The sequence below is a fragment of the Sabethes cyaneus genome, chromosome 3, assembly GCF_943734655.1.
Source record: "Sabethes cyaneus chromosome 3, idSabCyanKW18_F2, whole genome shotgun sequence".
In the NCBI taxonomy this organism is placed as follows: domain Eukaryota; kingdom Metazoa; phylum Arthropoda; class Insecta; order Diptera; family Culicidae; genus Sabethes; species Sabethes cyaneus.
In genome coordinates, this window is record NC_071355.1 from 12,778,183 (window position 1) to 12,798,689 (window position 20,507).

Sequence of the window (20,507 nt, forward strand, 5' to 3'; positions counted from 1 at the left end):
AGGTCGTCTCCAAAGGCTAGGAGTTGGTTAGCTGCGTCAGTTTGTCCGGAAAACCGTACTCGTGCATTATCTGCCATAGCTGTTCGCGTTCAATGGTATCGTATGCTGCTCTGAAATCCATGAAAATTTGATGCGTGGGCACGTTGTACTCTCGACATTTCTGGAGGATTTGTCGGAGAGTAAAAATTTGATCCGTAGTAGTATGGGCCCCCATAAAGCCCGCCTGATACTACCCTACGATTTCTCATGCTTTTTGGGCATAGACGACGTAACAAAACCTGGGAGTGCACTATAAACGAAGGTTAATGGGATTAGGAAAAAGCATTGGCGGAACTAGCGCTCATTTCTAGGGGGGGCTATAGCCCCGTTTATCTACAAAAAACATCCTCCGTTTCAGTAAATGGTACAAAAGCTTTAATCGGTCATCATAACATTTAATCTGGCATTTTAAAGATCGAAGACTTTAGCGACTTTTCCAAGCCTGACTTTTCGAAGGCGGAGTCGCAATCATTTGTATGCAAGTATAAAAGCATATTAAAACAAATAAATTCGGCGGAATTTCCAGTAGCTTATATTGCAATCACAGTATTTACGCAACCACTTTTGACTAGTGCTTTGATTTGGAACTCCATCAAAATACATATTTTCTCTGTTTAATTCACATTTATCTGCAACCACCGCTAGATAACAGAACTGTTATCAAAGCCAAGTGAGCAAAGTTCGAATCCAGCTTCAAAGTTAAACAAGCGGTGGTACTTTCTCACAGCACGGCATGGTTTGAGCCGCAAATCTAATAAACTAACCGTTCTTCCGCGTATGACAGACGCTGGCGGGATGACGGGATACCGTACACCGATATGGATGCAACTCTGTAAAAACGAAACCGAAGTTAATATGCGTCCTCGTCCTCTCATGCGTGCTGCCACCTTCCGAAATATCTAACCAATTTCGGGGGGAGAGCCAGTCCTTGGCTGGGAAACAATTCCAACTTATAAAACATTCCGAATTTGATGCTGCAGCATACTGTTTGCAGTGTGGAAAGATAGAGAGCACAGAAGAGGTGGGAAGCGGACGGGAAGACCCGTCGGAAGCTTCGACAAAATGAGTTTTTTAGTGCCAACTGAAAATCGGAAGCTCATAAGCTCCGGCATCGGATGTGTGCTTCGAAAGATTTTCCCCGACATGGGAAGCATATGTCGAATGCCAACAAGCAGAAACAAGAGAGTATGAGCAAGTGTAGATTTTGCTAGTTAAACACAAAATCTAATTAAAATTAAATCAAATGAAATTTAGATGAACGTTTTTGTGCTCCAGTGGAGTTTGACTTCTTTTTCGTTCGGGTACTACATATATATGAGCTTTGTTTAAGTTTGGTTGTTTCTCATTTGATTTCGACCCGAGTGACAACTTTGGATCGTGTCAATTGCTGGAAGCTACTTTCGAGTGGAGTTTTTCGGAAGCAAGTCTTTCGAACGAACCAACCAGTTATTTAATACGGGATTGCTCCGGTTCCGTTTAGCTGAGTTAAATATTATTGCTTTTCTATGGAAATTCGACCAATTTTCGTAAGCCTTGTCCGTATCTGGCTTTACTAGTCAGCGCCAAGTAGAACTAAAATCCCTTTCGTTGTTCTTTCACAGTGTGTCTGCACCCTTCAGTACAGTTGAACGAACATTTCGAACTACTTAAACACCCTGTTTCCAGCACGACCTGTAGCCACACAAAGATTGCTAGCAAATTATCATCCTCTCTAGCGCGAGGAATCGCCTTTCTCACTTTTTCACAGAAAGCATTTCGACTTACCGACAAATGATGCACTCCTTCCCGTTCTGGTACTGTCCGTTCGGTCCCCAGCGGCGGGGCAGTTCCAGGATCGAAAGTCCTCGCGGTCCGCTCAGCGCCAGGAAGGTGGCCTCCGTCGACGGGAGAATCTTCTCGACGGTAAAGTTTTGCGGTGCCGATGGTATTAGCGTCTGCGAGTAAAGAAAAATAATACCCGGTAATTAAACAATGACTGCCGTAATCTCACCTTCTACGCTAGAGAAGTGACCGCCTTACGCACCGGGCGGAGTTCACCTCTAGCTCTAGCCGTGGGTGAAGGAAGGGATCTACAAATTAAGTCTATTGGCGCGCAAAAGTGACTACCTAGAGGAATTTTGAGCTGCTATAAAAATTTGCAATCACTTCACGGGAAAAAGATAATGCCACTGTTCGCAGACGATGGCAAAGAAGAAAATGTAACTCATTAATGAGATTTACTTTCCAAATCAGCCCGAAAGATTGCCTCTCTTTCGCGGGTGGCAGTCGATTGCGTGGCTTCTTTTCACATTAAAAAAGTCATTGTCGTTTGGCAATAAATATGAATAATAGATATCCAGTGATAATAAACGGTGGACTTATTTCTAACAGACTGCCGATGATGAACGACCGACCGACCGACTGCGAGCACGAGGGGAATTCGTATCTATCTATGTGTACATCCGAAAAAGTTGATGCTGCTGGGTGGTCCCGAAGGCACTTTGCCATCTTGTGAATAGGTAATTAGATGAAGCGGCAACTTTTTCATCTCAAAGAAAAATGTGCTGTTTTGGAGTGGATGCAATTTATGAGTTTGAAATGGTAGTTGAAGGAATCGTATAAAACTTTGAACAAGTGTAGGTAATGTTACGGAAGCTTCTAGTTAAAGTTTATGTAAACAAAGTTATAATTTTTATATTTTTTATAGCATCTATAGCAATAGATTTCGCATAAATTTTTTAAATTTGAACGTGATTAGGTCGAAGTGTATGCTGCAATTCGATATAGTTACAACAATCTATGAATTCCACACTTTAAATATTTTCAGGGTGACCACAACTCCTTGAAAAAAAAAATCCCGACCTTTTCCCGACAAAATTTTTTTTTTCGTTTTTCAGTTATAGAATAAAGTTTACACAGGTATAGAAGGAAATGAACTCCAACCTGCTGGATATGGCTCAAGTTTTCCATTTATTCACCCAGATCTATTCTAGGAAATTCCTAACCAATCAAGAAAAATAATAAAACCGTGCATTGAGTTGACTCAAAAGTTGCTGAGTCTCAATTAGACTAAGAGAGATCTCAGCCTGTTTACCGATCTTGTGACACGACATTGTACAAGGAGATATCATCTTCGAAATCTTGGTTTTGTACAAGATGATAATTGTCGTTTTTGTAATGTCGAGAGTAAAATCTCGAAACGTTTTCTCTAAAATTGTGGAGCGCTAAAAGACGCAGACTTCAGAATCTACGAAGACCAGGGATGCATCACCGATCAGGGTTAATTAGTTTTATAAACCAAGTTATCCCCGATTTACACCTGTCTCACTGTAGTTGCTATCCTATCAAGTTATGGTAAGCAAGCTTTATGCGTAAGATAAAACCGGGGATTATCACAAAAATTCAAAACAATGGACCCAACACTTACACTTTCCAATAGAAGATGTTCGGATTTACTAACAATGTTTCATCTTTTTGAGCAGCTTGAAAAGCAGTTAGTCAGCCAATAGTAGTGTAGTTCATCCCCAAAATAATATAAAATGCTTAAATCTAAGCCTAAAAATAAAAAATAAGAAAACTTATCCAATTTAATTCTACTATGTGTATTTTATTCAATGACAGATACTTATTTCGCCTACGACTTGCAGGCTTCCTCAGTGTCTGTTTTCGAACTAAAAACTAAAAACTATAACTATTTTTTTAGTTCGAAAACAGACACTGAGGAAGCCTGCAAGTCGTAGGCGAAATACGTATCTGTCATTGAATAAAATACACATAGTAGAATTAAATTGGATAAGTTTTCTTATTTTTTATTTTTAGGTTTCGTATTCTACTAAGACGTTCCAAAAACTTCAGTCACTTAAATCTAAGCCCAAATCATCCCCAAAATAATATAAAATACTTAAATCAATCCAGCGCCCAAATCAATCCAGCGAGAAAGGTCGCTGCGGCGCGAAAGGATGAGTTGCTATTTATGAGTTAGCTATTTTATGAAGGCATCATCAGCATGATTGCTAATTTATAGAGGTGAGTACCCTGCAAACAGACCTGAACCAGGAATCGCAAGGAACTCCGGTGTCAATCGAAAGGTCCAGCCATACAAATAAAATATGTCTAATGCTGGACGCTGAAGGCATTTGTCATTTTGTCATTTTGTAACAGGCGTTAGAAGACGGTCGAAGGCTGACGGATGAAATTTTTCTCACGTCGCTATCCGAGGCAAAGGATATAATTAACCCAAGTAACATTTTGAGTTTTATTACACTCTTATAATGGTATTCAATTTCGATCAGGAAAACGATCACAAGACTGAACTAAAACCTTCACTGTTACTTGGGTAATTCGCGTCTGTCGGTATATCTCCTACAGGATTCACCAGAAAAGGAGGTGATTACACCTAATCATGTCTTGTGTGGTACTGTAAAGGATGTGGACATGACGGTGGGCGTTTCTGTTTGCTATGCAGATACTTGGCTGGACGCTTACAAACGGTCTGCAGGCTACCCAAATGTGGACATGTTGAGTCGAAAAATATTTACCTACCCTGAATAGGAGATAAAAATGGATCAAAAATCAGAAGTAAATGGGATTTAGTTTTCACAGATGGGACAGATGGGAGATTTAGTTTTCATCGTGGCTGGTAATCACCGAAAGCAATAATTTCGAGGAATCGTTGCCACAAGTTAGTACCACAAGTTAATACTCGAGTAGCTGAAAGCGTGTTTAGAAGCTTAGCGGTTATTGTGATTCCCGGTAAATCCGGCACTACCGGCGGCGAGAACTAAATGACTCTTTAAAAAAACCAGAGGGGTTGTATACAAGACACGACCGCATAGGTGACGCAAAACTACGTCAGTGATGGGCAAAACGGTTCACTCGTGTGAGCGGCTCTGAACCGTTCGTTTTCGGCTGCGAACCGATTCAAATCAGCGGCTCATGATTCACGGATCGTTTGTACGGTGTGTTCGCAAAGTTGACAGTTCGGTATAGATCACGTTCCACGATTCAAACTTCTTGTCACCTTCGGGTGCGTTCGAAGCACCGTGGTTTTTTTTCAGGGCTGGTACCGAATGGCCGAAACACAAATGGCCGAAACACAAATAGCCGAAACACAAATGGCCGAATCACGAATGCCCGAAATCCAAACGGCCGAATTCTATCACAGAAGGCCGAATCACGAAAAGCCGAATCACTAAAGGCGAATCACGAATGGCCGAATCATGAAAGGCCGAATTTTCCCGGAATGCCTACATAACTATTCAAAAAAATCCGAATTAATCCACCTAGCGGTGTGACCTAGCCTTTCTACTGCCGCAATAATTATTTTTTAATTTCTCAGAAACATCTATAATTAACTTGACTATATTTTTAAATATCCGTTCCTTATTTTTCAAAATCCTTATCCAAAAAAGATAATAACTGAATTTGAAAAAATAACTGGGTAGAGCATTAGATATGAAAAACGAAAAAGAGAAATTGGATTTTTTCTTAGTTGGCGCTCTTTCAGTTAATTATTTTTGCGTGAAAATCAAAACTTGAGCTTCTTTTGAATAAACTTTAATAAAAAAATAGTCATTAGCTTGATCGTATCGTTTATACGTTAAATGTTATAGGAAACGATGAGATCAAATAAACAAAAGCGGTGGCATAAACATGCTTGAGGATGGGAAATATGATCAATATAATTTTGTTATTTTTGCTGGTATGAGTGGACCCATATTTATTCGTATTCGTAAATCATACAGAATTATTAGTAACCTTTCTTCTTCTTATTCATATAGAATTTCTAAGCTCTATCATCTATTGATTGGAAAAGCATCTATTGATGCGCAAAATTTGTTTGAAATTGGTATAAATTTATTTGGGAAAATCAACTCATCAGCCTATACACCACTATACCTGTATGATAAAATCAAATATTTTTCTTCGCTTTTTGTTTTGCTCGTCCGATTGCGAGTAACAGCAAGTAAAGAAAATGACAATTAAAATGTTTCTCACTCTTCTTGTATTTCTATGCAAATTCTAAAGCCAAGTGTCCACTATAGAGTTTTTCAGGTAGAGCTAGAGAAAAATCTCACGTAGAGTTAGGTAGAGTAGTGTATACACCCTGTAGAGCTCACTGGTAGAGCTCTACAGCAACTCTATGGGAGAGTTCTCTACTGTAAAAAACTCTAAAGTGTATACACGTTCGTTTTGTATTTGGTAGAGCTCTACATATACTCTACGCTTTATCTAACCTACTAGATAGAGCTGTTGAGAACTCGGTAGAGAACGATTTCCTTTTTGAAACTATTTCGCAATATGACGCCATATTTTGCTGATGCAACCGACGCAAACAAATCGCGCATGCATATACGCGTATATGAAGTGTGTATATAAGATGAATGTCAAAATTTTTTTTATTTTTCATAGAAATGGAAATTTAATAAACCTTTGCACGGTGCTTAACCTCAACTCTGGTTTGACGTTTTTGTGTGTTTTGTTTTGATTCCCTTTGTAACCTAATTTTATTGCTAGTGGGTTTATTACTTGTAATTCGTACCACTTGTTTGCGGAAACCGGAAATGCCCGACTTTTCCGAAGCAGAAAAATGATATCAGTTCTGCACAACATATATTTTTGTTATTTTTGCAGTTTCTTGCTTCTGGGTCTTGCGAATAAGTAATCAAAATAAACTCCACAACACTGTCAAACCTGGGACGAAAAAAACGCACTGACATCTGCGTGCAATGCTTTATTGAAAATTATATTCTTCTATGAAATAAGAAGAAAACGGCCTTTCAGTATCCGGAAAAGAAATTTTTCATTCAGAAAGGCTTTTCTTTTGATGTAATTGATTGGGGTGGTTCTAATTTTTGCAATAATTGTAAAACTAATTTTTAATAATTAACTAATTTATTTTAAATTCGTTTTCCATTAGTTTTGTTATGCCTTGTAGGGTGGTTCTCATTTTTACAAACACCGTGATACACTGAAGTCTATTTTACGCGGGTTTTTAGCGCGACTACCCAACCGGCCCAACTACAAAATGTAAACAAACCGAGTAAGAGTTATTTTCTGCTGGACTAGCAAAGCGGAAAGAACCCTCGCTCGGTTTGTTTACATTTTGCAGTTAAGCCTTTTTAAAAAGCTGGTACCGAGATTTTCTGTTTCAAATGTGCCGATTTGATATCGCGTTGAGCAATCCAGTCGAGCAGGCGAGTCCAGCAGTCGAATCAAGCAGTCGAGTCAAGCAAATGAGTTGGGCAAATGAGCCGCGCAGTCGAGTCGACCAGTTGAATCAAGCTGTTCAATCAAGTAGTCCGGTCGAGCAGTTAAATCAAGTAGTCTAGTCGAGCATTTTAATTGAGCAGTCGGGTCGAGTAGCCGATTCGAATAGTAGAATCGAGCAGTTGAATCGAGGTTTAGTCGAACAGTTGAGTCGAGTAGTCCAGTAGAGCAGTTGAGTCGAGTAGTCCAGTCGAGTAGTTGAATCGAGCAGTTGAATCAAGCTGTTCAATCGAGCAGTCGAACCGAACAGTCCAACCAAGCAGTTTAATCGACCAGTTCAGTCCAGCAGTTGAATCAATCTGTCCAGTCGTGCAGTTAAGTCGAACATCGAGCAGTTGATTCGAGCAGTCCTGTCGAGAAGTTTAATCGAGTAGCCTAGTTGAGAAGTTAAATCGAGCAGTATTATTGGACAGTCCAGTCAAGCAGTTCAATCGCCAGTTCAGGCGAGCAATCCAGTCGAGCAGTCGAATTCAACAGTCCAGAACAGTTCAGTTGAGCAGTCTTGTCGAGCAATCAAATCGAGCAGTCTAGTCGACCAATCCAGCCGAGCAGCCTAGTCGACCAGTTGAGCAATCGAGCAGTCCAGCAGTCGACCAGTAAGCAGGTGACTGAGAATAGAGCCCATGCTACGAAAGCATGACGTCCCGTCATGTTTTGCGATCATTATTACCAAAAGATGACCTATCATAATGCCAAATTACTTGAATTACCTGGATAATAAAATGCTACCTCATATAATTTCATTTAAAAATAAAATATTCACCTGAATTTCCATTTGGCCTGTGATAGCACATTCATTTCATTCATTTCTGACATTTATCTTACGTACACTTTCCTGTATATGCGTAGGTACACAATTTGTTCGCAGCAGTTGCATCAGAAAAATATGGCGTCATGTTGCGAAATCGTTTCAAAAGCGAAATTGTTCTCTACAGCTCTATCTAGCAGGTTAGATAGAGCGTAGAGCTCTACCAAACGCTGTGTTGACATAGTGTTTGGTTGAGCTCTACGCTCTACAGTTTCCCCAGTGGACACACGCCGTAGAGTGCGTAGTAGAGCTCTACGTAAAATTTCTCTACGGCTTCTCTAGGTAGAGCGGTAAAGTGGTAGAGATGCCTTATAGTGTACACACAGCTGGTAGAGTCTCTACGCTCTACGCTTTTTACTCTACCAAAATAACTCTATAGTGGACACTTGGCTTAAAACTGCAAATCGCACATACATACATACACACATACACGCATACATACACATGCATAACACATACATTGAATACAATCGACCCTTGATTAATTTATTTCGATTTTATACATTTTAACGGTTTAATATACGGTAACACTTAATAAAGTTTGAATAACTTTTGAATCAATCGTCCGATTTTCAGAAACTCGGTTTCGTTTTATAGATCTCAACAGTAACTTTTAAATGATAATAAATTGTAGGATGATTCCTATTGAATTAATGCTTGTATGCAACAAAAAGCAGTTTTAAATACATTTTTTTCCACTTTTCTTTATGTAACTTTCAATCCACAAGCCCATTCGTCATGAAATCTTGAAGTTAAGGTTTTGAAAGACTCCCCTTTATATGCAATCAATTTTGTTCAAATCGGTTAAGGGAACTATGAGATAATGAAGTTCCATATTTTTCGTATTTTTATACATAACATTTGAACTAAAAGTCCGATCAGTATGAAATCATATAGCGAACAATGGGACACCCAGACCTTTCATTTGACACTAGGATAATTAAAATCGGTCCAGCCATCTCCGAGAAATGTTGGCTCAATCAAAAGCGTTCCACACACACCCAGTTTCAGAAAAACAAGACACACTCTGTTTTATTTTGGTAGATATAGAATATAGTTGATTGTTAGTTGTTTCTTCCCCTAAGAGCAAATGATTTACGTTTATTATATGGTGCTAGACTTATTGATCGTGTCAGTAGCGAATGTTTCCTAGATGATTCAGGGCGAGACGGCCGCAGGCCGCGGGTGTGCTCCGGTGACCCGCCGTCGGAAGCGCCGGCCACTACTATTTAGGGACACGCATTTTCCTAGGTTTACTGACTAGTAGGGATTATCCTTTAATTAAGTCCAAACGAGCGGCAGCGAGTAAGGACAGCATATATCCAACATTTGTGCAGGCTGAAGGCCGTGATTATTTTCGGCCGAATATGACGTTCGGCCATTCGTGTTTCAGCCTTTTGTGTTTCGGCCATTCATGATTCGGCCATTTTGGATTCAGCCATTGGATATATTATGCCATTTGTTATTTCGGCCATTTGTGTTTCGGCCATTCGGGATTCAGCCATTTGTTTCGGCAATTCGTAGGTAATCCCTTTTTCAAGAGCCGTTCGCTTGAACGCTCTTTCTTGTGAACCGGTACATTTGAACGTCTCGTGAGCGTACGCCCATCTCTACTACGTAAGCTTCTTTGTAGCAATAGTAGCATGTATCCATGCACCATAACCAGACCATAACATTGGTTAAAGAAAAGGAGTGGTTTTACATATTGGCGTACTTCCCAAGCACAGATGTCAAATTGGTATAGGTTTTTGAACGTCGTGGTTGGTAAATAGTTGGATAATGCGTAAAACAGACCCCATTATGGTGCCTAGCTTCTTATCTTGCAACTCCTACCTCTACCCTTCCTCCACAAGGTACCAGCCGGAATACGAGCAACCTTAGCGAAGATTGGGTAACCAACCCCGGTGGAAACTAAGGTCGTATACTAACAGGAGAGGAGGCACAGTGTTGTCTCAACACTGAAAGATGGTAGCCCCATCCCGAGACTCGGTAGAATAAGCCCTAGTACGGCTACCTATCTAAACCCAAAAAACTAACAACAAGAGTCAAGAAATATCTTCTCGGAATATTCGGCGTGGACTAAGGCATACGAGTAAGGAGATCCAACACCGCATTCAAGCTGGAAATCGAGTCTACTTTTCCCTCCACAAGACGCTTCGATCCAGGAGCATACGCCGTCGCACAAAGCTGACGACATACAAAACGCTAATAAGACCGATAGTCCTCTACGGACTTGAAACAGTAACTTTGCTTACGGAAGACATACGTGCACGTTTTTGAACGAAAAGTGTTGCGGAATATTTTTGGCGGAGTGCAAACGGAAAGCGGAGAGTGGCGGAGACGTATGAATCACGAGCTACAGGCACTGCTTGGAGAGATTCCCATCGTACACCTGGCGAAAGGTGGGAGACTACGGTGGGCCGGCCACGTCGCAAGGATGCCGGACGACTGTGTAATGAAATCTGTTCTCTTCAAGAACACCACCGGCACCAGGAATAGAGGGGCTCGACGTGCACGATGGCTGGACCAGATTGAAGCCGACTTGCGTGTGTCGATACGCGCAACGAGTTGGCGACGAGTAGTCCAAGACCGAGTACAATGGAGAGAAATTCTTGATACGGCAAGAGCCACCCCGGCTCTCGGCTGAATAACTAACTACTTTTGAACGTCGTAAAGAACCTTCGACCTGTTGAGACGGGGAGTTTCTGTCACTTTTGTGCAAAAACCTTTTTGCCTTTTCTAACCAATCAGAATGTGAGGATTTCTAGTTGTGCAATGCTTAATTATTTTTGGTTTTCAATAGTGTACACTTACGAAATAATAGCGTTCTTCATTCGATTTCTTCCTGAGCACAATATGGAACCATCAATAATCGATGATTATTATATTTCCAAAAGATACCGGTGAATCACGGTTAGCTTTTAGTAGATCATCAAATTCTCTGTAAACTGTTATAGAATGTATTTCTGACAATCGTCACTTCATTTAGCGTAAAATAACTTTACTTTTTGAAGAAGCATTCAAACCGGCCATAGAGTCATCTATGTACTACAACGACACACCAAACATTTACGAACCAAAGAATATTGCTATCACTGCAAAAGTCCGCCCGCATCATTGCGATCTACAATGAGAAAAAAGTATGAACTTTTCACTCCGAACCGGCTTGCACCGAGAGTATCTACCGAGTTTTCACCGGGCGGTTTATTTTCCATCGGGATAAATTATAAAAAATGTATGTCTTCTCCTTAAGGCAACTGGGAAAGAGCAGACTTTTAATTTCAGGTTAATACCGCACGTATTCCACGACGGCAGGCAGACGGTATCATCATCAGCATCAAACAGCGGGGCCAATCCGCGGGGACGGAGAATGGGTGAATGTGTGTGTGTGTTCGGGTGGAAAATTGAACAAGAGGAGATAATTTTTCTTCCATTTCATGTTGTGCGATTTTGTAATGATAACAAAACATACACTTTGACTTCGGTCTTGCCTGCAAAAGGAGCTTATTAGAGAGCGGAGCAGCGATTCGTTCCCGCATGTTATTTTTTTCAGCTTCTTCGGTTCAACCCCCGGAGCTGCTGTTCGTTCGTTTTTGACAGAGATCTGATAGGTGAAACAATCTTAATGGAGAAATGTTAAAATCAACCTGGCTGCCGCCACTGCTGTTGAGATTTTTTTTTCGGTCGCGTTGCATATTCCGTTCTGGAGATTGGGGAGGTTTACATGATTTTTTCGCCGACAGCTCTGAACAAATAATTACCGAGAATGTTGTGAACGTATGGGAAACATGAAGTCGAAAATAAACGGCATCATAATCTGCTCGCTTTTGTGTTCCAAACTTTATTTTGCCGAATCTTATGGAAGTTTGTCACTCACTGCAGAGCGAACATTTATTTAGTAACCCTAAGATGGGTAAATACAATGTGACAACGACAATGTACTAGAAAGGTAAACCTTTGATGGATTGTACGCAATTTGAAAACTTTTTAATAGAGACAATATTTTCTAAACGAACAACTCCATTGTCTTGCAATCAATCTAAAAAAAATATCCAGGCTGAAGAAACAAATTCATCATTTGGAAGAAATTACTTTTTCCATCCCCTTCGAAGGTGTACCTCGTGGTACACCGCCCCGAGCTTGTAGCCAACAAAGAGAAGAAAAAAATTGATTTTAAATCCTGCCTCGGGAGTGAAATCGTTCTCGCGAGCACTTCGTGATTAGAAACGGCAAAAAATATCCCGCATAAATAATGCAGATACATTAGTCAATCTGTGTTCCCGGGGCAAATGGAAACCGTTAAATTTGATGATGCCATCAAAATTAAGTACCAATTTCAATTTCGCTGCCTTATGCGCCATTACCTTGGCCGAGTTGCCCTTCTACCCCGAGCGCCGAGAACCGATATTAATTTCCACCTGGAAAAATAACCACCCCGTACCAGTCGTCGTCGTTGTCGTTGTCGTCGTTGGTGCCCGATCTGATCGACGATTCAGGCTCGTTCTCCATACACAATTGCAAAATTAATGAGCCTCGATTCCGCGGACAAACTTTTCGTCGTCCTTTTTCGGCCCGCCTTTCACGCCGCGTGCGATAACGGTGCTAGTGGACGGTCAGATCCCACGGGTGGGACACGAAACGAAAAAAATCTACCGTATCTACTTGCTTCCCTCCATACAGCTAACATGATTTATAATGAAACGGATTTTAATTTTTCAATTCACAAACTTCGATGGCGAGCGATTCGGGACGATTCCCCTGCGGGGCCCAGTTCAAGTGCTTCGTGAAATTGTAACGAAAATAATTGGGAACAGTCAGTAAGTCCCAGGTAGTCCCTCGGTGGGACGAGTTAGTTTGACAGTGGCTGGAGTAGAAGCTGTATGGTGAAAGGAGTTCTACAGCTAGATTGTTTCGGCAAAAGTTCTGTTGTTGTGAAATTCAGTTAATACGCTCGGAACAAATTGACGCTCTACTTTTCAGTAGAGGATGATGACACCTTAAAAAGAAATTTTAAGTTTTCCCAGAATATGATCTGTAACTATTATTGCCGATGTCCGGCAATTCTCAATAAAAGATTAAGGTTCTTCGAAAGAGGGCTGTTAGAACCCTCTGATATTTGGAGAACAACTCCCAGCGCAGTAGTGCACTTCATCCGAAGTGCATCACCGGGCTGGACAAATGCTATTAGTCAAACAATGACAATCACTTCTGCTAGTGGTGCGTCATCTTGACAACATAGCTATAATAAAACAGGGAATATATCACAATAGATCAAACAAATGGTCGCAGTGATAAAAATACCCAACATGGAAAAAAAAACTATTATTGCGATTTAATAGGTGATTAATATTGTCCTAATATCCTACTTGAAATCATCGTATTTCACAACTATTTTACAACTGGCTGCCGTAATTGCTGGGTAATTGATTAGATTATGTTCAAGAACGTTTTTAAACCAGACTAAAGACTGAATATTTGGTTAAAGTAATCTTTGCTGTGCTTTATGGGCCGGTGGAATCATTGGTACGTTTTTCTTCAAAAATGATGCCGGTCAAAACGTAATAATTAATACTGACCGCTACAGGGCCATGAATACCGATCATTTTGTCTATAAACGAATGCGCCTAATGTAGAGAAGCTGTAAGTTTATGGTTGCAACAAGACGGCGTACCATGCCAAATCACGCAAGCTAAATTACGATTAATAATGATCAAAATTAGTCACAGTAAAATAATGTTCTATTTTTTTTATCTTTGTCAGTTCTAGAGGGCGTCCACAACAAAATTTCAACACCCTTAAATTGCTCTATCTTTTGAACCGTTGGTTAAAATTAATTGAAACTTTGCATGGAGAAAGCACAAAGTGCATTGTTTATACTGTGTGTGTGCCTTTTTATCAGATGCGCAAAGATATGAAAGAACAGCCAACGCACACGTACGTCAAACGTACGTAAAAAATGGATATTCCCGAAATCTACGGTTTCTCGTGTCATAAAACGATTCGAAGAATATCTGACTATCGATCGTGAGTCAAGATGTGGAGAAAAAAGGCGTCCGTACACTGTTAAGGAACACACCCGCGTAGTTGGGGCGTTCGACGGGAAACCAAACTCCTCTGTTATCTCCGCAAAAACAACTGAAACTGAGCAAACGTTTCGTGCAGAAGACCAATCAAATACGATTAAAAGCTGACGAAACCTCATTGCTGCGTTGTGGACGATGACACCTACGCGAAAGCGGACTCCAACCAGATTTCGGGGAACCAGTATTTCACTGCAAAGGGTAAGTTTGATGTTCCAGAGAACCTCCGAAAACAGAAGAAGTCGAACTTTGCCAAGAAATTATTGATTTGGCAAGCAATTTGTTCATGTAGACAACGGAGTACTTTCGTGACCACAGATGCCATGAAAGGACCGGTGTATTTGACAGAGTGTCTCCAAAAGCGACACCTTCCTCTTCTGAAGTCTCACAACTGTCCTACGATCTCCTGGTAGAATTTGGTTTCATGTTATTACGCAAGGGCCGCGCTGAAGGGAGATTAGACAAGTAATGTAACGAGGTTGTGCAACATTTCCTGGGTGGGGTTAAGGCCAAAGTACAGATTACCTACGAATGGCCGAATCACGAATGACCGAAATAACAAATGGCATAATATATCTGATGGCCGAATCACGAACGGCCGAATCATAAATGGCCGAATCACGAATGGCCAAATCACAATAGGCTGAAACACGAATGACTGAACGTCATATTCGGCCGAAAATAATCACGACCTTCGTCCTGCACAAATGTTGGGTATATGCTGTCCTTACTCGCTGCCGCTCGTTCGGACTTAACTAAGGGACAATCCCTACTAGTCAGTAAACCTGGGAATATGCATGCACCTAAATAGTAGTGCACCTAAATAGTTCTGCGGGGGGCTGCCAACACGATGGCACGATCATAATTAATAGGCCCTATAATAAACGTAAATAATTCGCGCTTAGGGGAACAAAGATTTTCTGAAACTAAGGTACAGAATTTTACGAAAAGCTTTTCTCCTTCACCTATCAATGACGCGGATCATCACAGAGCTGCGAGTGGAACAAAAGGCAATAGAGGGGAAAGGGGATTTTTCAAATTCGTGGAGAGAAATAGATGAAAATTTTTATTCAAAATGTGTAAGGTCTCACAACATGAGCAATAAGAATGTTGATTTGAGCATTCCGGGAAAATTCGACCTTGCGTGATTCGGCCATTCAAGATTCGGTCTTTCGTGAGTCGGCCATTCGTGATTCGGTCATTCGTGATTCGGCCTTCTGTGACTGTTGTTGGAGTTCGGCCATTCGTGATTCGGCCATTTGTGTTTCGGCCATTCGGTACCAGCCCCAAAGTACGGGCATTCGGATACGGGGGCGAAAATTAACACTCCGTTACTCGCGCTGTTGTATTTTGTACAATGTCTGTGAACCGTTAACTTTATCTCGGCATATCTCGGCTTTCCAACAAAGAAAATTACTGTTTTCAGTAAAGTTGATACGTAGACCAAGATCTTTTAAGCGGTGGAAAAAATTTCATAAGTTTTTCACCAAGTGGAATTAGTATTTGAGTGAACTCGGTTTTAGCACGTTAATAAAATATAGACGCTAAAACAAAGTTTAATTATAATCGACGGATGGAATAGATCAAGAAAGTAACTTGTAGACTCAGCAAAACTTTGTAGACTTTAATTCCATTTGGCCGGCCGCCAGCAAAGCTAGGGCTATATGGGTTTTTTATTTAATTCCATTTGGCCGTTGTAGACTTTAAGGCGGCGTATGATTCAGTCAAAAGAAATGAGCTGCGGCAGTCATCTGCTAGAATATAGTTTTTCTACGAAACTTATTACGCTGACTCATGCGACGCTGGCTGGATCAAAATCATGCGCCAGAATAGCGGGTGAGACGTCTGCCGCTTTCGCGACGTTGATTGGACTGAAGCAAGGCCCTGCTTTAACCTGCTATTCAACATTGCCTCGGAAGGAGCAATACGAAGAGCAAACATGGAAGTCTCACATACTTCTTGGTTTTGCGGATGACGTCGATGTCATTGGAATCAACCGTAGAGCAGTGGAAGAGGCCTTTTAAACAGGTAGCAGCAAGATTGAAACTCACCATTAACGCCGCTAAACGAAGTACATAGTTGTTGGCAGGGAACGTGGGAGTCCAAACGGTGTTGCGGTTGAGGTAGAGCTGGATGGGGAGCGATATGAAGTAGTTGGGGAATTCATATACCTTGGTATGCTCATGACTTATGACAACGATATAAGACGCAAAGTAAAACGACGAATTGCTGCCGCGAATCGTACTTTCTGCGGATTGTGTAGTTAGCTGAAGTCCCGTAGTTTGTAAATTCGTACAAAACTGGTGCTTTATAGAACACTAATCCTCCCGGTTACCCGTACCTCGTACGGACATTAATCAAGTACGCTAAAAGAAGCTGGCCGACGAGTGTTTGGTGTTTTTAAGCATAAAATTCTGCGATCAATGAATCACACGATGTATCAAGTATACTAATATGCTGATATAGTGAAGGTAGTACATGACGGACCGTCGCCAATAAAGTAAAATAAGTAAGTAAAGAAGCTGCATGCGAGAACGAATTGGAGGCTCCGCAAGCTTCTGTACCAATAAAAATCGTCCAGTAGGATTAATTCGCATTAGTTCTCGAGGAAACGACCAAACAACTGCAAACTAACGACTACCCAAAATATCTTTTTTATTTACTTGTATATGACTATACGCTGTCCTGACGTAAACTCTTTTGTGAAAAGGGCGGAAGTGTTTGATGCGAAGAATGATTAATTGGATAATTTGGAAAATTTCGATATAGACCATAAATACATTGGGTTGTGCAATGGCAGGTAAAGCACACACCCACGTTCTTTCGGTTGGTATCCGTAAAACATTCAGGTACCAACCGAAAGAGCGTGGGTGCAAGCCCCACCTGCCATTGCACAACCCAATATATTTATGGCCTATATCGAAATTTTCCAGTTTATCAACCTATGCTTATTAGGGATGCTTTACCGGTTTTACCGAAACCGGTATTACCGGGCTATTATCCAATACCGAATTACCGGTTTTTCCACGATCGATAACCGGTATTTTCGGTATTTTTTGTATGATCAAATAATAACTCAAGAAACTTGAATCGCTGGTAAAACTTTTAAATTATAGGGCGAACTAAATTTCATGATGGAAGGTTCTACAAATACTAACTCAATTATGTAATTCTTCCAAAGGGAAAGCTCCAAAATACCCCACCGCTATCAGCATCAGCATAGAGCCGGAGTGCCTTGCGCTTTTTAAGCAATCGTCTCCATTCAATTTGGTCCACTCCATGGGCCACTCGTCGCCAATATCCCAGACGTCTAAGAAGTCACAAGTCGCTTTTGATCTGGTGGAGCCATCTTGCACGTCGATCCCACCGGGTGCCGGAGGGTTTGTTGAGAACCGCTTTTGTCGCACTGTCATTCGGCACCTTTACGATATGTCCGACCCACCGTTTCCTATTAACTTTAGCCAGCTTACGATAGCAATCTCTCCAAGAAGTGTATGCAGCTCGGGATTCATAAATCTTTTCCGCCACTCTTCGCTTTCAGTTTGTACTCCGCTAAATATCATCCGCAGCATCTTCTGGTTAAACACGACAAGGGAGCATATTTCCACTGTGAGCGACATCACAGCTTCAACTCCGTAAAGAACTACGGGTTAAATAAGGGTTTTGTACATTTTCAGCTTAGAACGGCGGCGTATGCTTCTTGATCGTAGCGTTTTGCGAAGGGCAAAGTAGGTCCGATTTCATGCTTGAATGCGCCAATTGATTAAGAATATTGCGCAATACAAGAAATGTGCGATATACAGTGAAGCTGTTCAGAAAATCTTCAGTGAAAATTAACGGATTACTCTGGAGAAATGTCAGAACACATCACGGAAGAAGAATTTGTTCGGTTGCTAGTACGAACTGGAATAAAAATTTGCTTAGTCAGAATAGCCTGTTGGCAGGGCTAAGCCAATTATACAGGCTCTAATCATCGCTTCGAACGTCTCTGTCCGATCTTAGAAACAAGCATACGCTTTACTTAAGCGGTGACTGGACTTTCAGTATTAATTTATCATAAGAGTCAGTATCAAAGCCTTTTATTGAAAGTTCTTGAATAAGGGTTTTCCTACGCCACATATCAAATCTACCGCTGGGAAATCACACTTCCTTTTTCTGTGGACACCGAATTATCTCCGGCAGTTTTTTCTTTAAAATTTAAGATAACACAATAAATTCTCTTCGCGTTCTTAAATATTATTTTTTTATGAACTAATCAATTAGTTATGTCAAAAGAAATTGAGTACCATTGATTATAGAGATATTTTCTTCAAATCATATAATTTGTAAATGCTGTTTTTAAGTATTAACTTTTACCGGTTTTACCGGTATTGCATTTATCAATACCGAAAACCCGGTTTTCAAAATACCCCCCGGTATTGGCATCTCTAGTATTCACAGTTGTTCAATTTCTAAAATAAGTAAACGTGATATAATTGTGTGTTTCCAAACCATCATCAAGAGCGGATACGCGTAAGCGATTGCTTCTATTTTTTCGGCCTAATTAGTGGAAAAACAGTGGTTTATAGATAGTAGAATTTAATTGAAATAGTTTTCTTTTTATTTAATTTCAGGTTTTGATGTTTATTGAATAAAAATAAGCAAATTACTTACATTTTTATGAAAATAGTTATAACACATTAAAGCCTATGAGTGCTACATTTGTTTCAGTACTGTTATACAGTGGCAAAGTTTTTAACGAAAGCGCTGCAAAAAAAAGGAAATCTATGCCGAATTTAGTAGCGGTTTTGCTTCTGCTGTTCCATTGCTAACGTGAGCTCTTAGAACGAAATAATTCGATCCGGAAAAGGCCTTTCCAATCTACCAACAACCTCTTCACAAAACTCAAGTTAGAACAATTTCCCACTCGTACCGGAATCGGAACCCATTCAGGCGTTTAAGTCTTTGCGTGCTGAACTGGTTTTTTTACGTCGTTAGTCGTAAAATCCGAATTCCACAGACGCGGGAAGTCTCCTCCCCCCGAGCAGCAACATCCGGATTCTCTCCGACGATGAGAGTATACTATTACTGTGAATCAATAGCTGGAAAAATTGAGAGCCAATCGATAATTGATTGGTGGCCCTGCCGGTTGCTGGAGTGTGTTTCAATCGGTTTTCCATACTTTCCCCCAGAGAGAAGCTGGGGATCCGCTCTTCCGAGGCTTGCGTCTGCTCATTTTGCTCTAACGCATTGGTACCAGTCGGAAGCGAACGGCTGAAAAAACGACACTCTACTATACGGGTCCTTATCGATGATAAGCACTTGCGCTGTGAGCACCGAACGGAAAATTTAGCCTCCGCCTTCAATGGGAACTCGGGAGACAAGCGTGGGAAAAGAAAGGGTTTAATGGGAAATAATGGTAAACTGAATGGTTTACCGATGGGTGGAGAAAATGTCGCAACTTACGTCTCCTGATAATCAAAGGTTAACTAAATAATGTTTCGAAAGCTAGTTTTTTTACATCTCACACTGTAATGATGGTCCGCAAATTTAATATGACTTGCTCACGCCTTCATTCATCATTCGCAATATTATACCTACTCCAGCACGACGGCGGAGTTACGGAATCTTCATTCACGGCAGTTCTGGCAGGTTGCTCGTTCGACGGTGCACAAAATCAAAGATTTCCGTTCAAAAGACCCGACTGCAGACCACTTGAGGTCGGGAAAATCAAAGACGAACGTGCTCATTCAGGCGGCAATTTTGCTCTTTTGCTGTTTCCTATTTTTTTCACACACTAGCACACACCCCTTCCGTGGCTGCCGTACCAATCCGCTCAAAGGATACGCGAACGGCGCGAACCCAACCTGTAGGTGTACCCGGACAAGAGTGAGAGAGCGAAAAATTGAAATAAATTATACCTGTTCTGACTGCACTTTTAAGTGGCGAAGCGAAATACATACTTGTGAAACATCAAATGGTGAAATTTGTGTTTTTCCTTCCACAAACGTGGAAATCCCTTGCTTTTCCTAGCTCCTTTCACCGTTCGTTCGAGGATTCGGGTGGTGTTTGAAAAATCAGGAAACCACCGGTAAAAAACATACACAAATCCGAACTCGTGGAGTGAGCTCTTGTATTGCGGTGAGGCCTCTCGGCCGCTGGAAATAGGAATGTTGAACCATACGGAACAACAGTTTTCGCCTTGTGATGGATGGATCGGCCGGGCGGGAAGGGTGTGAAAGGCAAACCACGGGGTGACCGGCAATAATTATAATCGTAAATCGCTGAAGCTCACCTCGTTGGGAAACACTCGAGGGCAACCTCTGGGTTTACATCTGGTTGCGGATGCGAAT

The 20,507-nt window shown here is 41.1% G+C and overlaps 1 protein-coding gene across 1 annotated transcript in view; it reads right to left on the bottom strand.

The window, feature by feature from the left end:
* LOC128739681 (nuclear pore complex protein Nup88) overlaps positions 1 to 20,507 on the bottom strand; it is a 138,080-nt gene that overhangs the window by 93,729 nt on the left and 23,844 nt on the right. Inside the window, exon 2 of the mRNA XM_053835177.1 lies at positions 1,804 to 1,973. Coding sequence (XP_053691152.1) covers positions 1,804 to 1,973 — 170 coding nt within the window. The remainder of the gene's footprint in view (positions 1 to 1,803; positions 1,974 to 20,507) is intronic.